The 21,657-nt window shown below is 41.1% G+C and overlaps 1 protein-coding gene across 3 annotated transcripts in view; it reads right to left on the reverse strand.

Moving 5' to 3' along the window:
- Positions 1-12,721, reverse strand: part of FBXL7 (F-box and leucine rich repeat protein 7) — a 343,790-nt gene extending 331,069 nt beyond the window's left edge. For 2 of the 3 annotated variants that reach the window (XM_074329059.1, XM_074329060.1), the window contains exon 1: positions 12,589-12,606. Coding sequence is in view for 1 of the 3 variants with exons in the window: in XM_019753542.2 (XP_019609101.1) it covers positions 12,589-12,625 (37 nt within the window). In the remaining 2 variants the exon portion in view is untranslated. Of the gene's footprint in view, positions 1-12,588 lie in introns of all 3 variants that reach the window. The other variant, XM_019753542.2, reaches the window with a different exon arrangement.
- Positions 12,722-21,657: the final 8,936 nt, after the last annotated feature.

A 21,657-nucleotide genomic window follows, 5' to 3' on the forward strand; every position in this document is an offset into this window, starting at 1 on the left:
AGAAGGAGAGCCATTGCATTCATCCCCAAATCTTCTGAAAGTACGAAGAAAAAATAAATAAAGAAGAAGCATGGTGAAGAAGAGAGAACTGGATTAAAAAGAAACAGCAAGAAAATCAATTTGAGTATCCCAGAGCCTCGCTAGCTCTATGACCTTGCCAAAGTTGTCTCATTTCTTTATGCTTCAGTCTCTTTCTTTGTAAGATGATCTGAGCTCACTTTTACCACGAAGATATCCATGATTCTATTCCATATTTCATTTCATTCTTGGTCAATTTTCAAAGCCTTTTGTTACCTACCTCGAGGCTTACAAATATCACTAAAGAAAAATAAACCATACATATCAAAAGTCCCCAGTAGAATTTGAGATTCATTTTCGTTAGGTGTGAGGAGTTGATCAGCGGAGCAGCAGCAAATTCAAATCTACACACGACAGTGGACACACAGTAATCCCAAGATTAAATGAGATTTGCAGGCAGCAGCTTGGGGATTTTGACATTAGACTGAATACAATTATTCAGTTAGTTGTAGCTTTATTACCCAAGCTCCCCCTTGTGAGGCAATTTGCCTTATTGGAAGTAAAGCAACCCCAACCAAAGCATTTAGAAATGATACTTTTCCTGTTCTTATTATCCTGCACAAAGGAATGACTATTTGAAGTACAACCGGGGGAAGGAATTGGCTTTTTATTACATAGTTCATGTGCTTATGGCTTTAGAAATGGAGAAAGAGTCCCCAAGGAAATACTGTCTCACAGGGTAAACAAGCTCACAGGGTAAACAACAGGAGAGGTCTTTCCAGAGAGAGAGAAAATAGAGACAATTATTAAAATACAATTAAATAAACAAAGTAGATGCAACACAAGATGTAAAAAGTAAGCTGTTCACGACAGAAACATCATGTCTTAAGATTTACTTTCGTAGCACTGTGCACAACATACCGGGGGTGCCAAAAGAATTTGTACAAGTGGACACTTTGGTCATCGCTGCTCAAGCAGCAGTCTGCCATTATCAGAAGTGTCTGGATGCTGCTGGGAACCACTTTGAGCACCTCTTGTAATTGCAGACGCCAAACGTGACTTGCATTCATCTTTTGTTATTGGTATATATCGAGTATTAGAATTTTAATAGTTTTTTCCTTTCTTGAAATGTGTATACATTTTTTGGCACCCTCTGTATGTTGTCCAAATGGTGCCACTTACATCTTTCCAACCAACAAACAAGCTGTTGATCTTTAAAATAAAAAAAAATAAAAAACACAAAAATGAACATATGAATGTTGCCTACACATCTGAATTTATACTTCAGTACTTTCAAACAAATGCCAACGGCTCAGTGTCACGGAGAGTAAAAGTCCCACCAATCAGATATTCTATCCACTCATCTCACCTGAACACACAGTCAAGTAAACAAACTAAAACATACAATTCCAAGCAGATATCATGTCACAGAACCATTTCAGATACTTTGTTCATAAAGTACAGCCACCTGTATTCCAAGGTCCATCTCAAAAAGCTCAGGTGTTAGACCATTTGCTGCTTCTTTTCCTTGATTCTGATGGTGACCCTCTGTCTGAAGCTAGTCCTCTAACAGATTCCACATTTTTAAGGAAACAAATGACATTTTAATTTTAATTGTTTCTTAAATTCTTTGTACGTTATGTATTCCTCTCCATTCACAGCAGAAAATAGAGGTGAGGAATAATGGACGCGGCTTAATTTACAGCAAAGGGTTATTTAAATGTAGTCGCATGTAAATGTATACATCCACACACCCTACAGCTCAAAAAGGCTTTTCTTTTTTTTCTGAAGTTGATTATGTCAATTCTGATTTTAGTAACGTGGGAAGGCAGACACAGTTCTACTAGAAACCATTCCAATCATACCAGACACACATAATAACTTTACCATTTTGTATAACAAAAAGGAGAAAAATAGAGATGTGATAAAGTAGATCAATGTATGAATTCAAAAGGATTCATGATCCTATGACCCTTTAATCCAGAGCAAGGACACAGAACCAAAGGAATGATAAATTAAAGATCAAATATTTAAAATGTTTTCTAGTTAATAATTCACTTAAATTGTCATATAAACCCAATTTCCAATCAGTTGAAATAAATATTACCAAACAATATGATTTTTAATTAAAAACACAGTAGTAGTCTACTCAATACTAATCATTGAAAATAGTTAAGTCAACAATATGTAAATTAGTGAAGTTGAAACGTCTTCAGCAATGCTAAAAGTACATACTTTATTTTTCTTAAATATACAAGTTAAACTATGATGGAATTTCATCAATAATAGTAACAGTCCAAGTTGGAATATGCTCAGAAGAAAACATGGCTACAGACAATTTTTTTAAGAGTAAAATGTCAAAGTCTAAAAAAAGGTCACTGAAAATATGATAGGGTTTTCATAAGCTAGTTTTAGATCCAACAAAGATCATGGCTCCAGATTCCTCCTCATTTAATTGTTTAACAAAAAATATACTGAGGACCTACTATGTGATCAGGGTTATATTTACGTGTGGGTGAGCATGTGGTAGGATAAGCAGCAAATAAATACAAAGGAACAGGAATGTTTTAAAAATTAGAGGTTTAATGAGAGGATAGTGAAGAAATTAAAGACACAAACAAGATGGATTTCCACGACAACCATGACAGAAGCTCAATGACTCGATATCAACTCATCCTAAAAGGCTTGTGCCAGGACCTAAACCCTTCCAAAGTCCTCGAAGAAATGTGGTTATTCAACAGCAAAAGACACGAGACTACTGAGGGGAATCAGGGCTCCTCTGATGCAGAGGGTCCCCAGTTTTAGAGTTGATCCTCTGATTTTCCCAGCAGTAAAATAACTTTATCATAGTGAGTGGAGGTTTTCAGAGGAGGGAAATGCCCCTCAACGCCCCAGCTGAGTTTTATTGACCAGCCAGTGCACTCTAACCAATAATGTCCTTTTGTCATGAACCTTCATTTAACAATAATTCTCTCTGCATTCTCATTATAAAAATTTTATCACTGTGCGGCTGTTCCCCTGTAACGTAGCACAGCTCTGTGGGCTGAGATGACCCATAGGGAACCAGGCTTCTCTGCTTCTGCAAAAGGGATTAAAGGATATAACTTGCAGATCCCTGTTTTCACCCTGGGCCTAAGCAATGTAGAGTACTCACGAATGCCTGGTAGTAATCCTCTAGATGACTATACTCTTGTTTTCTTATAGCACTTAAAGCAGAATGGTGACATAATGGAAAGTACCACATCAGAATGACCCCATGTCATCTTCGCTATAAAATCAGGGCAAGTCATTTAAGCTGTGAAGGCCTCGGTTTCCTCACCTATAAACTTGGGATAATGATGGACAACCCTCTGACAGTCTCTGTGATGATACATGAGATTAATTTCAGAAATGTGTTACAGTTTCGAAAGTAATTTCATGGGCATACTCATGGAGATATCTCCCAGGGGCTGGCATAAGAGAAGGGCAAATTCTCAAGTAGATAGTGGAATAATTCCCCATATTAACAGCTATCTCAAATCCATAGTTTTGACACCCGAGGGAAATACAAGATATGAATTATAAACTATTTACAGAGGGAAGAAAATGTGTGCATCTGTCCCAGACCTCCATTCGCTTTGGTTTGTGAGCAGGTACCAAGGCCATCCCAGGTAGAGGGCTATTCCAGAAAAAAGATAATTAAAAGTTCGTAATGCTCCAGAAAATCAGGACAGCCTCTCAGCTCTACGTTGCGCTCTGTAACTCTAAAGAATTTGCTAATTATTTTACATGCTAACATTATTATAGATACTAGATAGCCTGACAATTTGTCAGCGGATTACCTAATGAGCAGTTCATTTGTCCTGGGGAGAACCACATAAAATGAGTTGAAAGTTTCCTTCAAAAATTGTCTTTCATTTTCGGTCACCTAATCCATAAAATTTCTGTTTGTCGTTTGTTTGTTTGTTTGTTTGAAGGGCTACTTCTCAGTCACTGCAATTCTTTAAAGCACACAAACAAAACAAAGATTGGGAAAAATTGGGGGGCTGCAACCACAATGACAAGATGGGAGGGGGTCATGGGCCGGTGGAGCGGGGCGTGGAGCCTGGCACAGCCACGGGGATTTCAGCATGCCAAGGCCACTCGCCTGTTGTGGGCAGGGGATAGCCTGCCTCTCGGCTTCTGTGGTGGCATCTTTAAAACAGAATTATCAGAGCCGCTTCCTTGGCTGCCATGACCTAATGAGTAAGTGTGTATAATGTTTTCAGGGGGGAAGTGGCACCTTCAAAGCTCAGTAATCGTTGACTACTATTATTACAATGACCACAAATATACTAAATTTGTCAATAACCAAACTGACCAAATATCTACGAATAATCATTTTTGCTCTGTGAGCTCGGATGTTTTTAAGAAAGAGAACTGATTACAACATTGAGTCTGGTCTTTACCGTAGGAGGCAATCAGTACCCTAATCCCATCCTCTGAACTTGTTCTCTCTGTCATTATGTGCTTCCTGCCCCTCCATCCTCAGTCTCAGACGTGTCCTTTCTGAGCTACCTCTGCCAGTAAGACCTTGTAAGACCTGGCCTCCGTCTTAGATTTAACTCAGATGACCTCACAATTTGACTCCAGTATTCAACTGGGTCAAAAGCTTCAAGCGCACCTATAAGTAGCCTTTTCCTACTTCTCTACGTTGCCAAAAAAGTGGGTTCCTGGTAGCCAGAAGGTCAATCCGTAAGTATAAGAAAAATGCCTCAATTTTTTTCTCCAGAAATTTTGATTCTCTTTCCACTGCTACATCTGCTTGGAAAAAAGAAAAAAATAATGCAGCAAAGGAATTTACCACAGAAAGAGTAGCAAACAAAAAATATTTTAATAACATTTGTACACATTGCTCAGGGCTTCTAAAGTCGCAATTATGAGTTCATGCAGCGTTAGCAACTGTTTTTCATTTTGTTACTAGTTTAGAATTTAAATAAGAAATGATAGAACGAGCACATCTAATGCACAACCTAACAGAGATTTACGGCTCGACACAGTCTCTACTCCTCCAACACTGGAATGGGGAAAATATTGGCCATGAGTTTATATTTCATTACTGAGGAAAATTCAGAGATGGTTAATGATTATTCATGTCGGAAGTTTGCAAGTTGTACATCCTGAGGTTTTAACTAGCACATTTGAAAATATCTGCCCACTGGCTTCCATTGTCCTCGGTGCAGTGTCGCAGGCTTGGGAAGGATGCAGGCTCGTCAGGTATTTCTGTCCCTTCTCCCAGGGTACCAAGGTCCTCACAGAACCCACGGGAATCACTTCCTGTGAGATAAACTATATCAAACACAGAACAGGAAGGTTTTCGGGAACAATTAGGGAACGCCTGTTAGAAAATATTCAGTTTTCCCCAAAAGGCTAAGCTCCTCCTCTGCCAATTTACCGGTGTTGTTATGGTTGTTGTTTTAGAAAATGCGTGCATCCATTAGATATTTGGGGAATTGCAGACACTGTCCAGAGCTGACATTATTCAGAGCGTACAGTGTTTCCCCAAAAATAAGACCGGGTCTTATATTAAGGTTTGTTCCAAAAGACGCATTAGGGCTTATATTCAGGGGATCTCCTCCTGAAAAATCATGCTAGGGCTTATTTTCTGGTTAGGTTGTATTTTGGGAGAAACACGGTAGCTCTGTTCTTATGCACACTTCCTCCTTCCCCCTCATCACTTACACCCACACGTAGCACGTCAGACAAGCAGCCTCCTCTGCAAATGACCACTTACCTTGATCTGAGATCACTGGCCTCCCTGCCTGGCTTCTCAGACACTTAACTTTTAGAGCAAGTCTTATTCTACCTAGCGATTTAATATAGAGACCAAAACGAAAAAGAGGTTTAAATTTCCATAACCAGAACAAAAAAATGAAGCTATATTCTGGGGAAGGTCAGCTGATGTTGACTTTATTACCACGTGGCAGAACTGCTGCTCTGGGCCAGTCTCACGAGGCAGACTGTGAGCTGCTGGTCAGCTGGTGGCTTCTGATCAAGTGGCACTAACCAATAACACCAGGTAAAGGTTATGTACAAAGTTATAACATTTATTAAAGATTAAAGACACTCAACATACGAGGTCAGACAATTAAGTTCGCGAACTCATCCTAGAAAAAAACGCCACATACATCATTGCTGAATATCACTACAGTCACCTTCGAAGTACTCCCCTTGGGAAGCTATGCACCAATGCCAGCACCTAGTCCACCCTTCAAAGCAATTTTGGAACTCTTTTTCTGGAATGGCCATCAGAGCTGTCGTCACATTACTCCTGATGTCCTGAATGTCATCAAAATGTCTTCCTTTCAATATTTCCTTTATCTTCGGGTAAAGGAAGAAGTGATTGGGGACAGATCAGGTGAGTAGGGAGGGTGTCCCAATATAGTTACTTGTTTACTGGCTAAAAGCTCCCTCACAGACAGTGCCCTCTGAGCTGGTGCGTTGTCGTGATACAAGAGCCACAAATTGTTGGCAAAAAGTTCAGGTCATAGAACTTTTTCACAAAGACTTTTCAGCACTTCCAAATAGTAAACATGGTTAACTGTTTGCCCAGTTGATACAAATTCATAATAATCCCTCTGATATCAAAAAAGGTTAGCAACATCATTGCAACAAGTTTGCAAACGTAATTGTCCAACCTCATAAGCACAATTAAGGGTCTTGTCTCAAGTTTAGTAAATCTACATGGTTTAGGGTAATAATAAATGTAATGGTAACATTATCCATTACTGCACTGAAAACAGGACAAGTCATTTATCAAACCCGATTTTTGGTGCAGGAGGTTATATCCCACAGAAGGCAGGGAAATAAATAAAATTAGTAGGTTTTCCCAAATACACATACACAAAGAAAGAGAGAGGAGAATGAATTAACCCCCAAAAAGTCAGGGGGAGGAGTACTTTTAACTATTAAAATGTTAGAGATGTGTTTGAAGGAGAAAAGGTAGCAATATGATTTAGAATGAAACATTATCACTTTATCAAACATAACATAATCCCACATGACAGAATGTTTATTAGCGAACATGGTATAGGTCCTATAGTAGACCCCTTACTCAATGCAGAAATCTCTGGAAAATCCTTTCCTGTGATCACCGCCCTCCCGTGCCAGAGAATTCACTTCCTCACTAGGTAGTCTATCTTGGATGCAAATAACTTTCATCACTGCCTCTTCCTCAGACTGAGCCAAATGTACCTTCTGGAAACTTACACACATTGGTCTTTGCTCAGCTCTCCGAAATTTACTTTTTATCACAACAACTTTTCAACTACATTTTTTAATGTATTAAGGGTCTCAACTTCATTTATTCCCTTTTCATTATTCAAAGAGTTTATTCACTCTAGACTTTATTCAAGATGCTGTCATATATTTTAATACACCCCTAATGCCATCTTAAGATGCATGATATCTAGAAGGGTCCCAAACTGCTTTCAGAGACACTAGTATATAAGGGAAAACATGACTATTAATTACTCAAAATCAACCCAGAATTCATTCTGTTTCAAAGGGCAGAGGGAGTTACGACAAAGTTTTTGTGAGTTGATTCCCAAGGGGAAATAAAACTTACTTCTCTTTTGTTTTAAATGTACAAAAAGATTCCCCAAATCACTGAAGAAGCTATCTTATCGTCAGACCAAAGATGATACTGTTAGCTGCACTAATGCTTTGCTTTGAACCAAACAATGGAATCTGGATCATTTATCTTCTGATTTTCATTGGAATTAAATTATTTACTGGAGGCAAAACACAAAGACATACTTCTAGCGAAGAATTACAGAAACCTTTGGCTGCATCTAAGTCAGGCAACATTAGCTGTTCACAGCAAGAAGAGCATGCCTTACTAACAACTGTCACCTCAATAAACTTTAATTTAAAACAAAAAACAAACAAACAAATATCATTCAATAAAATTTTTTATTTCAATATTAAAAAAAAAGAAGAAGAAGAGCATGCCCTAGGCTCCCCCCACCTCCCGCCAAAAACGGTCACAAAGTATCCGATATAATTGGATAAAACATATTTGCAACTCTAGGCAAAAAATATGCTGCAGTGGCCAGGCTGACTTTGCTCCATTGTGGCTGACGATTTCTAGAAGACTGATGATGTTACCTTTGTATAAAATGATGATTTATACCCTGTATTCACTTTGGTGTAACACAATGGTTCAAGGTAAGTCACCGTGTTCCCTGGATCCTCAAAGGTCAATCCTTCACTTCTCTTAATTCTTGGTCTAAATGCCAACTCTTCGATATGGCCCACGGTGACTAACTAAATCTACCAACACCCTCTTTCTTCCAACTCCCAATAATCTTAACCTGACAGTTTTCTTTACTCAGAGACCTTAGGCCCTTGGAATGCATGACATGGTTTCCTGAATTATCGTGTGTGTGTGTGTGTGTGTGTGTGTGTGTGTACACGCATGTTAATCGTTCTACCTCCCCTCACTATAAACACACACACACAAGAAGATAAGATTCACAAGGCCAGGATCTTTATCTGTTTACCGATATTTGCCAGGAATCTGTTTCCTGGCACATAGCAGGAAACAAGTCAACATCTATTAGTAGAATGAATGAAGAAAGGAGTCTGGGCTTAGACTGACCCCGAGTCCCAATTCACACTAGCTGTGGGACCCTGGGAAATGACCATCCTTTCTGCAGCTGTGTTTTCTGATGGGTGAAATAAGGATCTTAGGAGCACCTTAGGGTCCTCAGAAACATTAAGTGAGTCAGTGTATGTCAAGGGCTTAGAATCGTGCCTGGTCATAGTAAGCTTTCAATAACTGTTAGCTCCCATAGTTATTATTATTTCAAGATACGTTCCTCAAGGTGGTAATGGATTTGTGATGATTTACGATTGCAGGCAACCGGCTCTGCTCTTATCTGACAACGCAGATCTGTGATGGTGAAAAGGGACCCCAGTCTCTTGACAGAGCAGCAGAGCTACCAAGGGTCAAACCTCATCGCTGTGGCCTCATGAGCTCCAATTCAGTAACGGGAGCAATTTTGCAAAGGAGCTGTTAACAGTGTATTACTGCCTCAGACCTGCTGGAATAGAATAAACATCACAATGAAATCACTGAGTAAGTGAGAGTGAGGCTCAGAAACCTTAAAAGGCAGGGAAGGCAGCTCCTCTCTTCCTACTTGAACAGAGAGATTTGTTTATTTGGCTTAACTCAAGTCAAAGCTAATGGTTCTGATGGCTTTGAATAACCACAACTCATTTGCCAGATTTCTACACAGGGCTGAAACTCACACTTTCTGAAACAAGATTAAGGAAAAAACAACAAAAAATGTCCTCCATTAAAGAATTTACCAGAACATACTCATCATTTAGACATTCGCTTATGTTTCTTAGAAAGCTAATCATCAGGAATGGTACAGTAACTTCTTCATGGAGCAAAATCCACATTTGCCCAATGGTTGCAAATTAAATCATAAACCTGAATGTTCACTAAGTATTTAGGAAAACAAAATACTTTGGAGTCACTTACTGATTTACATATACCTTTAATCCAGGGAGAAAAGTAGGGATTTCAGGACCCATTGAGTTAGGAGAGGAGGTCAAAATGAGTGAGGAAGATAGAAATGAGGGATGAACAGAATGACAAAAGGGGGAGGGGCATTTACTGATCTCATGGCCGTAAGTCTCAACTTCCCTATTATAACATGTTTCCCCAAAGCTGATCTCCTCCCTTAAGTGGTCCCTTAATGGCAAAATAAGATAAATGACTACATGCTCAAGGATTCGATTATGACAAGTCATGCCAACAAAGAATTTCTCTCCTCATTCTAAAGAAAGACCCCAAGATTTGGGGGAATCGAGCAAGGTCATAGTAGCTAAGTTGAAGCTGGAATCAAATTTCTAGATTTCAAGTCAATACTCTGGGCTCTACACACGAACTTCCCCAAACTCCAATGTGCACGTGATGGATGATTCAGTAGTTCCAGGAGGAACCCAAGATTCTGCACTTCGGACAAGCTCCCAGGTGGCGCTGTGGCCAGTCCTGTATTACAGGGAGTAGCAAGACTCCACCCCATTTCACCTGCTAAGGTTACGTCTGGGGAATCATTTTTTGTTGTTATTTTAATGAAAAAGGTGTTTTCTAGGACAAGAGAAAGTGAGATTACATATGAAATACTGAAGTTTTCAATATTCTAAGAACTCAACACCGTTTGTGTTGAAAACTTAAGGGGTTACATTTCCATGGTGGTGTCAACTGTAAAATAGACTTAAGTTCCAGATTTTTAAAGTATACACAAACACTAGTGTTTTATAGTTCAGCAATCTCTCACTGCAGGCCATGGATGTGCATTTATTTATAATTCCCCCTTATGTTTGAAATATACCTACCATACCTAAATTGCACTACATCTACTAAAACTGTCTTAATTCTATCTCCTTTGATAATAGAGATACTATGTCCAGGGGTTGCTTTCACTTTCTTTGAAATTTGACTTTTTAGATAAGAAAGATGGCACTGACGTATCACACTCCAACAGGCTTATCTGCATAGATTTTTTATCACCCAATAACACAGTGTAACAAAGTTGACCATACCCAGTTACATGCATTATAACCTTATATAGGAGACACCCAGTGTAACTGGGAGAGGAAAGATTTGTTTTTTAAGTTTTTGTAACTTCTATTTCTCTATTTTTGCCTTGCCTACCAGAAGAATCCCCACGCATTTGAAGAGAGCTGATGTAAACTTAACACAATGTGTCCCCTCCAGCCAAAACTCAGTCAAGCCTCCCAGAGCTTCCTATTGGCCCCCTTGAATCAGCTGAGCCCGGGAGGTTTTCCCTATAAAACATCCACAGTGTATCTAAATCTGATCCCAGTAAAATTTCACTTCAGCTGAAGTGAAAATGCAGAGGTAGCAGTTACGGATAACAGCTGGAGAACATTAGTTCTCTGTCTCTCCTTTTCTCTCCCAAGGGTTGAAAACTCTGCTGTTCAGACAGGAAGTCGTCATACACCACACACTGTACAATACGAGAACGGTGGGATATAAGAACAAGTTGCAGAGGATTAGGGGCACAGGACATAGGGCAGAGACACTGTGCACCCCTTGGGGTACCCTTTCCTGCCACGGTGTTCAGGTAGCATAATGCATGCACACCCAGAATTGACAAGCACACACTTCACTCCCTGAAAGCTTTTCAATAACTCAGAGCAAGACGGCTTAATCTCCCATTTTTCCACAATTTTTTAAAACATGAACTCCAAGAAGTTTTGGGGAGTGGCCAAGATTCTCCAATAATCTTTTTTGGCATACTTTCACATCTGCTATCTAAAAAGACAACCTTTTATCTTTTTAAAAATGAAATTGTCAAAAAAAAAAAATCTCTCTCACATAACTGCCCAGAATAAGGAAACATATGTATTTCACATATACGTGGAATTCAAAACATGACGATCTGGGAAAGAATCATTTAAACAAAAGTTCTTGTAGATATGGTTTCGTAGGGTCGGTTTTTTTCTGTAATTTCACAAAGCCGCTGGGAACGAACACAGCCACAAACACGGGGAGAGACATCCACATTCTGTAGCCACAGCTCCAAGTTTTTAGCAGGACAGGAGTTTCCCAAACACCACATGCTGAATAGCCATTCTGCACTCCTACCCGTCTGCAGGCGTTGGACCCCGTTTGTAACCGCCTGTCCTCTGGGGGCGGGCTGTAAAACCGACCCTGTCTCTTCCACGCCCCTCCAGCCAAGCTCATGGAAGACCAACCTTCCTAAGTTTGGAACTACATAAATGCCTTTGCCATATGCATATCAAGGGCATGCCGTTAATCAACGGGTGACAACACCAGGGCTTGATTCAAAGAGGGGGAGGAGGGGCGAGGGGGAAGCCAACCCACACATCCATCATCCTTTTAGGAGTAGGTGGGGTTTAAAGTTTCTCCAACTTCCAAGTTCCCACTTGACAGGCAATATTTCTGTGCAATTCCCAGCCCCACGGAACAGATGGTCCTTTGCCCATCTTGAGCCCCGAGAGAGGCCAAAGTCACCCCCCCACACCCGCCACTCCTCACCCTACGGGGCCCAAAGGTGATCAGCTTCACGAAGCTGTCAGCCCGGGGAGGGAGGGGGGGGGCAGTGAGCAGAGTATGGAAACTTAACTACTTGTTCCAGAAGTTTTTCCTGCTACAGGAGAGTCCAGTGGACTAGAGCACAAAGGCCTGGGAAAGTTTTCACTGCGTTAATTTTGAAAAACGTCTTCTGCCATCTGCCAAACCATCATCCTAAACCTCAGATGCCCAGGGAAGGAAAGTTGAGGCACATGCTTCAGAAACATGTCAGCAATGCAACTTGAGCCATCCCAAGGACAACCTGGGAAGTTACTTAAGGGGACCCCCACGGTGGGAAAGTATCCTCCAGGCGCCTGAGTACTCTGTGCCAAAGGGGAAGGTGACGGCCCTGACAGGGTGCCAAATGGGTGTGCGCCATGGCAGCGGGCGAGAACCTTCCTTTCCAGATGGGAGGGCGAGAAGCAGGGGGGGGGGAGGGCGATTGGGGAGTGTGAGGACGGCGGCCCACTCACCCTCGCTGCCGTGCTGTTTGCCATTGTTCGCGCCCATCCTGCCGCCGTCATGCCCGCCGTCTCCCGGGACACTCCATCGCTGGGGCGCACCGCCTGAGCGCTCCGCCCGAGGAAAGCCCGCCGGACCGGACCGTTAGCTGCGCATACCCCACACTCCGGGGCCGAGGTCCGGCTGGGAGCGGCCCTTGCACTTGGGTAGAAGGGGGCGCTCCGTCCCCTGCTGGCACCCCCGATGGCTCCGGGTGGGGCCGAGGGTAGGCGCCGCGCTTAGAATCCGCGTTCGGGGCCGCAGGGCGCAGCGCCGCGGAGAGCCCGCGCCCCGGGGCCGCCCAGAGGCTCGCCGCGCCGCCGCCGCGGGTTCCCCATCCGACCGCCCCGATTCCCCTGTGGTGGGCGCTGAGCCGCGCGGGCGGCCGGGGCTCCCCGGTTTGGCTGCCTCCTTCGGACGCCCCTGCGCGCTCGCGGCTTCCCCGGGGAGGGAGCGGCGGCCACTTGTTGCGGATGCCCTGAGCGAGCGGAGACTCGCGGCCCGGCGTTGCTCGCCCGCGGGCCGGACTTTTGTTAGCGCCAGGCGCCTCCTCTCGCCGCCCAGCGTCAATCACAGCTGGAGCCCCGGGGAGGAAGGCCGGCCCGGAGATGCGCGGCCTTTTAAAGGGGCAGCGCTCCTTTTCAGGGCTCGGGGTGCCGGCCGCAGCCTCCACGCAGGCCCTCGCGCCGCCCGCGAGCCGCTCTGAGCCAAGGAACGTGCTCTTGGCTCGATTTTACTATTGTTCTTTTACAGGCTTGGCCCCCAATTTGTAAGACGAGCTTCCGAACGTCGTTTGAAATCCCTTGACTTTGCCTGCAAATATGGCCTATTTTAGGGGAGGGGGCATTTAAAATAAACATGCTTCAGAGTCTGATTGTGTCTGGCAATTTCAGGTATATATGCTGTGATTCTCCTGCGGCTCCCACATTTGGGGACGGAGGCGGGAATGGAGGAGAGCGGGAGGGAAAACTTGAGGGCAACTTAGCAGGGAGTCACCGCGAGCCAAAGACATGCACCGCCCCGGTGCGGGAGGTTTCCTGGCTCAGAACTTTTAAGAGCTTCCGAGGCAGGAAGTGTATATTCTCCCTGGTTCTATGATGTTTTTTCTTGTGGTTGGTGTTATCCTTTGTTTAATACACTGCAACCTCTTTTGGAGATTTATATGGCACTTCTAGAGCCTTAAAAACGATCCTTTGGTGTTCCCTCCATTAATGGAAATAAAGAAATTCTTCCTAATGTTTTATTCCATTTCCGTGTGAAGACCTAGAATTTTATGACATTGCATCTTAGTAAAAACCCATACAATCCCAGCGCAAATTTCTTTGTAGATAGGCAAGCACTCAGTTTCTCCTTATAGCTGTTAGGAGATTAAATTAAATAAACATATAGAATGATATTTATATGAATATATGTATAATATATAAGCATATATGATACCTGCATGGAGAACCAGGATTTTTGTAATTACCAGTTTCTTAAGAGGTTTGCAATCATATGCAGAGATTGTTAGTGATTTGATTTCCTATAGATTCTATTTGGGTAATTTCCTTTAATTTGGTACAACTTTCTGTCTTAAAGGTAAGCTAAAACATCATCTTTCAAATTTTTTAAATGCAGATTTATTGTGCAGGAGAGCTCATGAATTGAAAAATCATAAATTCATCTGTTTTCTAGGACAGGATTAAATAGTTTTGTATTGCACTGGTAACATTTCAACTACCCAGTCCAAAGAGATTAAGGACTGAATTTTAATTCATCTTTTTCGTATCTAGAATCTAACACACTGGCCGACCAATAATGAGTGCTTCCCATGTCTAGTGAGTTAAATTAAAATCTTGTGTCATGGGCCATAAATAGGAAAGACGGGTGTCAAAAATTTGGAAGCGTTAAATGAGTTTTCAGAGATTCCACCTGAAAGCATAAACCCAGTCTCTAAATGAGCTGACAGCTGCACTATCTTTATCCGAAGTGGGTTTCTACTCACCTGATCCCTGGGATTTTCCATCACCATTTAAGGAACTGCCCTGAATCTGATCATTTGGGAAGCTTAGTTCAAGATAAACCCACCATAAAGTACATGGAGCTCATCTTGACATTTGGTGTAGAGCCCACAACTTGCTTGTTATGTGCTGCTGTCTCCCTGCAGCTCTCAGTCCCTCTCCTGAGGTCTACAAATCAGGAACCTGACAGGAGAAGAAACTGAGGCTCAGTTTAACGATCTAGAGTTGCCCAGGTGTTAGCATCTGATGGACGCAGGTTCTCAGGTCTTCTCTTTTCCACTTCACCGCCTCTCTTGGTCTGGCCATTATTCATCTTGGAGTCACTGCTCCTTTTTTTGGTTGAGTCACCTTCCACGGTCTCTAATATCAAAGCAAAGCTAATAGTGAAAAGTAAATGTTAGTAAATACATTTATCTCCTTTGAAATTTAAGTCTCTAAATATTTTCAAAGCTCTATTGCCGGCCATAAAGAAATATAATGACAATCCAGTTTTAAAAATTCCAGTTTAAAACAAAATAGAAAAAATAGTTGACCTGTGTCATGCGGGGTGGCCTACGGGGTCTCAGATCCCGCTCCAAACTGCAGGAGACCCTGCTCACAGCGCCATTTGTCATGTGGGGCGGCCTGTGGGGTCTCTGCTCCCGCTCCCCACACAAGAACGCAGGACATGGTGAGGCCAAAAAGGAACACCCACAGAGCCTTAGGTAGGGAAGTCATACCACTATATTCTCGCTGGAGGCTGGGTTCACACGAAGTGCGACCTGCTGTCTGCTTTGCTGCCAACCCACCGACTCCCTCCCTCCCTCCCTCCCTCCCTCCCTCCTCCCTCCCTCCCTCCCTCCCTCCCTCCCTCCCTCCCTCCCTCCCTCCCTCCCTCCCCAACGTAGCGGCAGCAGTTATATTAGTGGCCAATGGCTCACTGGTTACAGCTGATGGCCAACTAGCCACAGCTGGTGGCCATCCAATCACAGTTGATGGCCATTTAGTACCTGAGCCAGCACCTTTCCACATGAGGCCGAGAGCCTGGAAACTGCACTCCTGGCTCTGTCCCCACAATCTGTAACATCATTTTGATTATAAAATAAAAATACACATTGTCATTGTCACTGTAAAATCTTGGGGGGAAAAACAATTAAACAAGAAAAAAGAAAAGCACTATTCCTGCTAAAAATAAAGGTGTATTCACATGTGTATATGTATTAATTTTTGGTATTAAGACATTATACAAATAGATGATTTTAACTAACAATTCCCAGCTTCCAAAACCTAACCCTCCAACTTTCAATATAGATTCACAAGAAAAGATTCATGAGAAAAGAATGGTGTGTTTTCCACCAAATTGTTCCCAATATCTAGCTCAATTACTAACAGGCATCGCTCAGTAAATACTTGTAGAATGGAAGAATGCTGAACAAAGAGATAAAATGATTTGAATGTTATTCTACTTTCTCTTTCTGTCTTTTTTTAAGAGGCCACAATCATTGACTAAATCAAAACAAACAAACAAACAAACAAACAAACAAAAAAACTAGTAAGCATTCCAAGTCACCCAGAAACTGAATAATAATGTATTAGGCAACTCCTGTTTTTCTCCACCAGCACTTTTATCTCCTTGTTCTGGGAGCACCAGTTCCTATCCTTTGGAAAACTGTTTCACCCAAATTCTAACTGTGGGCTTCCTGTAGGAGCTCACCTACTGTGGTCATGGTGGTCAGCTTCGTGACCAAGTGAGGGTCCGTGATCAGGCTACCCTAAGTAGACACCCACCTGCCCCTGGCAGTAAGGGAGTGAGCAAGTGTCTCCCCCATTCCTGCTAGACTGACCTCAGAGGAGGGGCAGTAGAAAGTCAGGACTTTAACCACCATGCAGGAGTCATAGACCTACCCCGACTGCAGTGTCAGTGGGGACCAAGTGGGGAGCCAGCAGGAGAGTGGAGCCATCACCTCCAGTGTCTACAGAGGTTGAGTGGGGAACCTAGACTTCTACATCCACCTGGCGGTTATAAGGTAGCACAGTTGGAACAGAACGTTTAAATAAGACCCACACAGTCTCATAATACAATATGAAAATATTCAGGCTTCAATGGAAAATCACTCATTATGCCAAGAACCAGGAAAATTCCAAACTGAGTGAGAAAAGAAAATCAACAGATGCAAGATGACAGAGATGTCAGAATTACGGGACAAAGATTTTAAAGCAGCTATAGAAAAACATACTTCACCGAACCATTACAAAAATACTTACAATAGATGCAAAAACAGAAAGCCTCAGCAAAGAAACAAGAGATGAAGAACAACCCAATGACTATTTCAGAAATGAAAAATATTATAACTGAAATAGAGAAGCTTAGTGGATGGGCTGAACAGCAGATGGAAGACACAGAGGAGAGAATCAGTGAATTGGAAGACAGAACAATAGATATCACTCAATCTGAATAATAAGGAGAAAATAGACTGAAAGCAAAAAAAATGACAGAGCCTCAGGGACAAATAGGACTATATTAAATAAGATCTCAAATTTGTGTCATTAGAGTCCCAGAAGGAGAGGAAAAGGAGGAAAGAAGTGAAAAACTACCTGATGAAATAATGGCTAAAAACTTCCCAAATTCTTTTTTTTTTTCTTTTTCAAATTCTTGAAATGACACAATGATATACCCGGAGGACAGATTCATGGTTGAATATGTTAAGATGGGTTCCAGAGGGAAGTGAGTGTGGTTATAAAAGGGCAACACGAGGGATTTTCATGGTGATGGAAATGGTTTGTATCTTTACTGCATTGATGTCGCGATGTGTGCTATCTACTATAGTTTTACAAGATGTTCCCCTTGGGAGAAGGTGGGTCAAGAGTAAACGGGATCCTTCTGTATTATTTCTTACAAGTGCAAATAAATCTATAATTATCTCAAAATAAAAAGTGTAATTTGAAAAGAGAAATGCTTTTCTCACCATAAGAATTACTTCTGCATGTTCTTTCTGTACTGTCATTTACACCACCTCCCACTTCCTCTTCATACACATACCTTCTCCTGGGAGCAAAACCCTTCGTGATAACTGCTTCCTAGTGTTAGTCAGATTTACATGTCAGTCTACTCAGCATTAAGTGATTTGGGCAAAGTTGCCTAAAATGGTCCATGCCCAAAACCCTGAAGTCTGGGTTAACAGAATTAACAGACTCCACTGATGAAAGAAACTGGCCCATTGCTAAATTAAATTGCCCATTTACTAGGTCTGGTGTGAACCAAACGCAAAAAGAAAAGCACGAAAGTAGAAAAATCAAAGTTTTAACTGATATTCTCATTTTTCTTTCTATTTGTCAGTGACTAACTCAGTGACCTTTTAGCTACTTTAATGAATATATCCACACTCGGAGTAGAGGGAATATGTTCTTTACTAGTAATATATATTTGAAATATTGAATTTCCAAGCCAGTTTGATTTATAACACCTAGGCCCCCTTTTTCTCTGGGGCTGGAACCACTGAGGTTCAGGTTAATCTGTACTTGGTGCTGGTGATGGACAGGCTGTCAGAAGGCCTTCGGTGGAACCAGAATTCCAGGAACCAATCAGTGTGTCTCTTTTCTCCAAATGGACGGTCAGCTGCCACGCGTGTGAAGGAGTACATTAACCACAGGCTTCCCTGCGAATACTGCAGACAAAGTAAACTCTCCCATGAGACCCATTTTGGGAAACATTCAAAGCTGGACTCCCTCATTTAAAAAAACAACAAGCAAACAAAACAAAAAAACTAAACTGAAATGGTCATAAGAAACATCAGCTTGTAAAAGGAAAAAATGAACCAAATTGCAATTTATTCCCACTTATATTGACTTTTTCCCTCTTGAGCATAATTCATTGCCTTCAAAAATTTGAATCGCCTGCTTATCTTTAGTTATTTTCATATTTCAGAATATGGTTAGATTTGCATATTCTGTTACTGCATTATGGTGGAAGATGGCAACTCAGTTCCAGAGTAGACTTGTGTTGAAATGTATGTGTTCTATAAAAGAGAAAATATATTTTTTAATTAATATAGACTTCTTTTCAAAATATAATGTTGGATTCATGCCAACACAAATATTTGTATTAGAAAATGAGGGTATAAATGACTATTATGCCCCTAAGAACATTTAGTATATTATTAATTATCTGTAAAATTAAAGAAGAAAAAGACCATGGACTGATTTTATTATTGCCACTGTGCTGTCTTGAATTAAGTGTGTTGCATCTCTCACTTAATGCTCACTATTTAATCAAGCAGTGTTCCTAGACTCAACTTTATGGATGAGGGTCTGAGAAGTTGAGTAAATCCTATGATGATGCACAGCAAGATTAGAACCAAGATCTATTTGCAAAGCTGATCTTTCTCACTACTTTTTGCCTCCAAGATCATGCCATTTCATGCTAGCCTAGTTTTAGACACAGCCCAGCTTTCAGTGGAGACAGTAGATCTTTAATAAAGAATGAAATATTTTTGACATCTGTGAAATTTAGTTTATTTGTTATGCAACATGAATCTTCATCATATCTATAATGATGAATAGCTAGATAGTTTAGCTACATAATTTAGATGTTTCAATAATTATAAGGTTAATAGATAACAGGATGGATACTTTTTATAAGACTCTTGAAACACTATCTCCTCATAAGAGTTCCTTTTCCAGCTTTGAGAAACAAAGCAGTCATTTGGTCTAATTTAAAATATTACAATAGTCAAACACTTGCACTTCTCCTTGATTCTACATTTAACACGTGGCTTTGTCACTGGTCCTTTATCAGACAATTACCCGACATCAGAGGGAAAGCCACCCAAGACCCCACAATAGGCCAAACCAGCATCACAAAGTTCATGTGCTTAGCTCAGAATATTGTAGCATTTATTCAGAGTCCTAACATACTGAACTATCTGGTTTCTTAGGGCACACAGCAAATTTGAAACAAGGAATTAGAAGGAGTATTGCTCAACATATTTGAGAAACTGAAAAATGTTACAGCTAGTCACAGTGATGAAGAAAATCTCTAAAGGGAAGATAGAAGAACTGAATAAAGAAGAACAGAAATAAGAAGCAACTGAAAAAGCATGGGTTATTGCCTTAGACATGGTAATGTTAGTGCCTGTAACAAATAAATCTCCGATTTAATATAATAAATATTTATTTCTGGTTCATAAAACAGTCTAAGCACATGCTACTAGTCCATAGGAAATTATTCTCCACATGGTGATTCAGGGATCCAGGCTTCTTCTATCCTATAGCTCCACCTACCACAACATTATCCACACGCAGCTGGCAGAAGGCACAAAGAGTGAATGGAAAAGTCATACCATGTCACGTCTGCTCACATCTCACTGATGAAATCAAGTTCAATGGCCACATCTTGGTGCAAAGGAGTCTGAGAAATGTAGTCTCGGTGGGTCTACTGTCCCCAGCCAACACCTATACTGGGGGAGGGAGCAGTGATATTGGTGAACACGTATGTAGCTTAACATTCTTTAATAGCCCCTGAAGATAACACTTTATTTTCCAACAATTAATACACATAACTATTACATTTCACGGACTGTTGGCTGGCTCACACAATACACATTCCTCCTCTCCTTCTCTCTTGCCTTCCTCTTTTCTCTAGGTCACAAGTCAAACACTTACTTCCCCAGAATCCCCAGCAGATAAGAATTCCCATATGGCAACATCCTGGTCAATGACATGTAAGCATGTGCGAGGTGCAGCTGGAATCGATTCTACTATTAAAATAAAATTCAGAGATAGCTCTATCACTACTTCTCACTTCTTCCTACCTTAACTCCACTGTTTTTGGAAACCCTGGAGCCATCGTGTGAAATAATTTAGAGAAAGGCAAAGAGAATTGAAACGATGGCAACCTCGAGTCCCAGAGACATAAAGGTTGTGGGGCATCACAGACAACTTCCTACCTCCAAACTCCTTGTAACGGAAAGATAAAAACTGTCTTTAACATGCTGCTAGGTGGCTTTTCTGTTACTTAAAGCCAAATGCATACCTAAGAGATGCACATTTTGTTCATTTAAGAAAGGAGAAAAAACAATTAATATAATAACCTTTCCATTCATAATAGTTAAACTTTATTAAAATACATTGATGCTTAAATGGGAAATTTTTAGTTATGTAGAAAATATACATATACAAAACAGCAAATTTTCTACAATACTGGTTCCTTATAATGCCACTCTTATTCACTTTCCATTACATCTAAATATGCTATTGCATATGTGAATAATACACATTTACTCAACATGAAGAAATAATACTTTCAATGTCTTTATCAAGATTCAGTCTGCATGTAAAGCCAAAATCTTATGTCATGTAGGAAAGAAATAAAATAACAAAGGAATATAACAGAACATTTTTTCTCTCAATTATGGATAATATAAAACTTTCCCGGAATTCAGTGTGACTTTCTTGGAAAAAAAAAGTTTTAATAGAGTTTATAATTTGTTTTAAGTGGAGACGTGTGCATTTGTTCTCTGGTAGCAATAAATTAATTCCCTGCTTTAAGCTGTTTTCACATGTGTGTTACCCTTTTCTGCAAAACTGGAAGGACTTTCAGGATTGGAACAACTACCCCTGTTTCCAGATGTAAGTGGGCACCTGGCATGTGATTGGAAAAGGTTTTGTGTCTTCAGCTTTGTGGTCTTCAGGGTCATAAAAACTAAGATGAAAGCCAATGGTGTTATAACTGACAACTGCAGCCCAGCTGCACAAGGGTTCGGATGGTCCAGCACCCACAGCAGAGTGCATTGATCTCTTCAACACTGTTCCAAGCCCTACAGGTACAGAGTGAAAAAATAATACAGCCTCTGCTCTTAGGGCGATGGACTCATTTATGGTGGGGCCAGACAACAAGCACACTCACATAAAACATAATAAATAATTTCAGAGTGAAAAAAATGTTATGTAGAAAACAAAGCAAGAGAATGGTATACAGGAGGTGATTTTTGTAGCAATGGCTACTGTGGCTGGAGTGATCAGAGAATGTGTTTTTGTGGATGTGACATTTTTGCTGAGATTTGA

Source organism: Rhinolophus sinicus, linkage group LG03 (genome assembly GCF_036562045.2).
Source record: "Rhinolophus sinicus isolate RSC01 linkage group LG03, ASM3656204v1, whole genome shotgun sequence".
Lineage (NCBI taxonomy): Eukaryota > Metazoa > Chordata > Mammalia > Chiroptera > Rhinolophidae > Rhinolophus > Rhinolophus sinicus.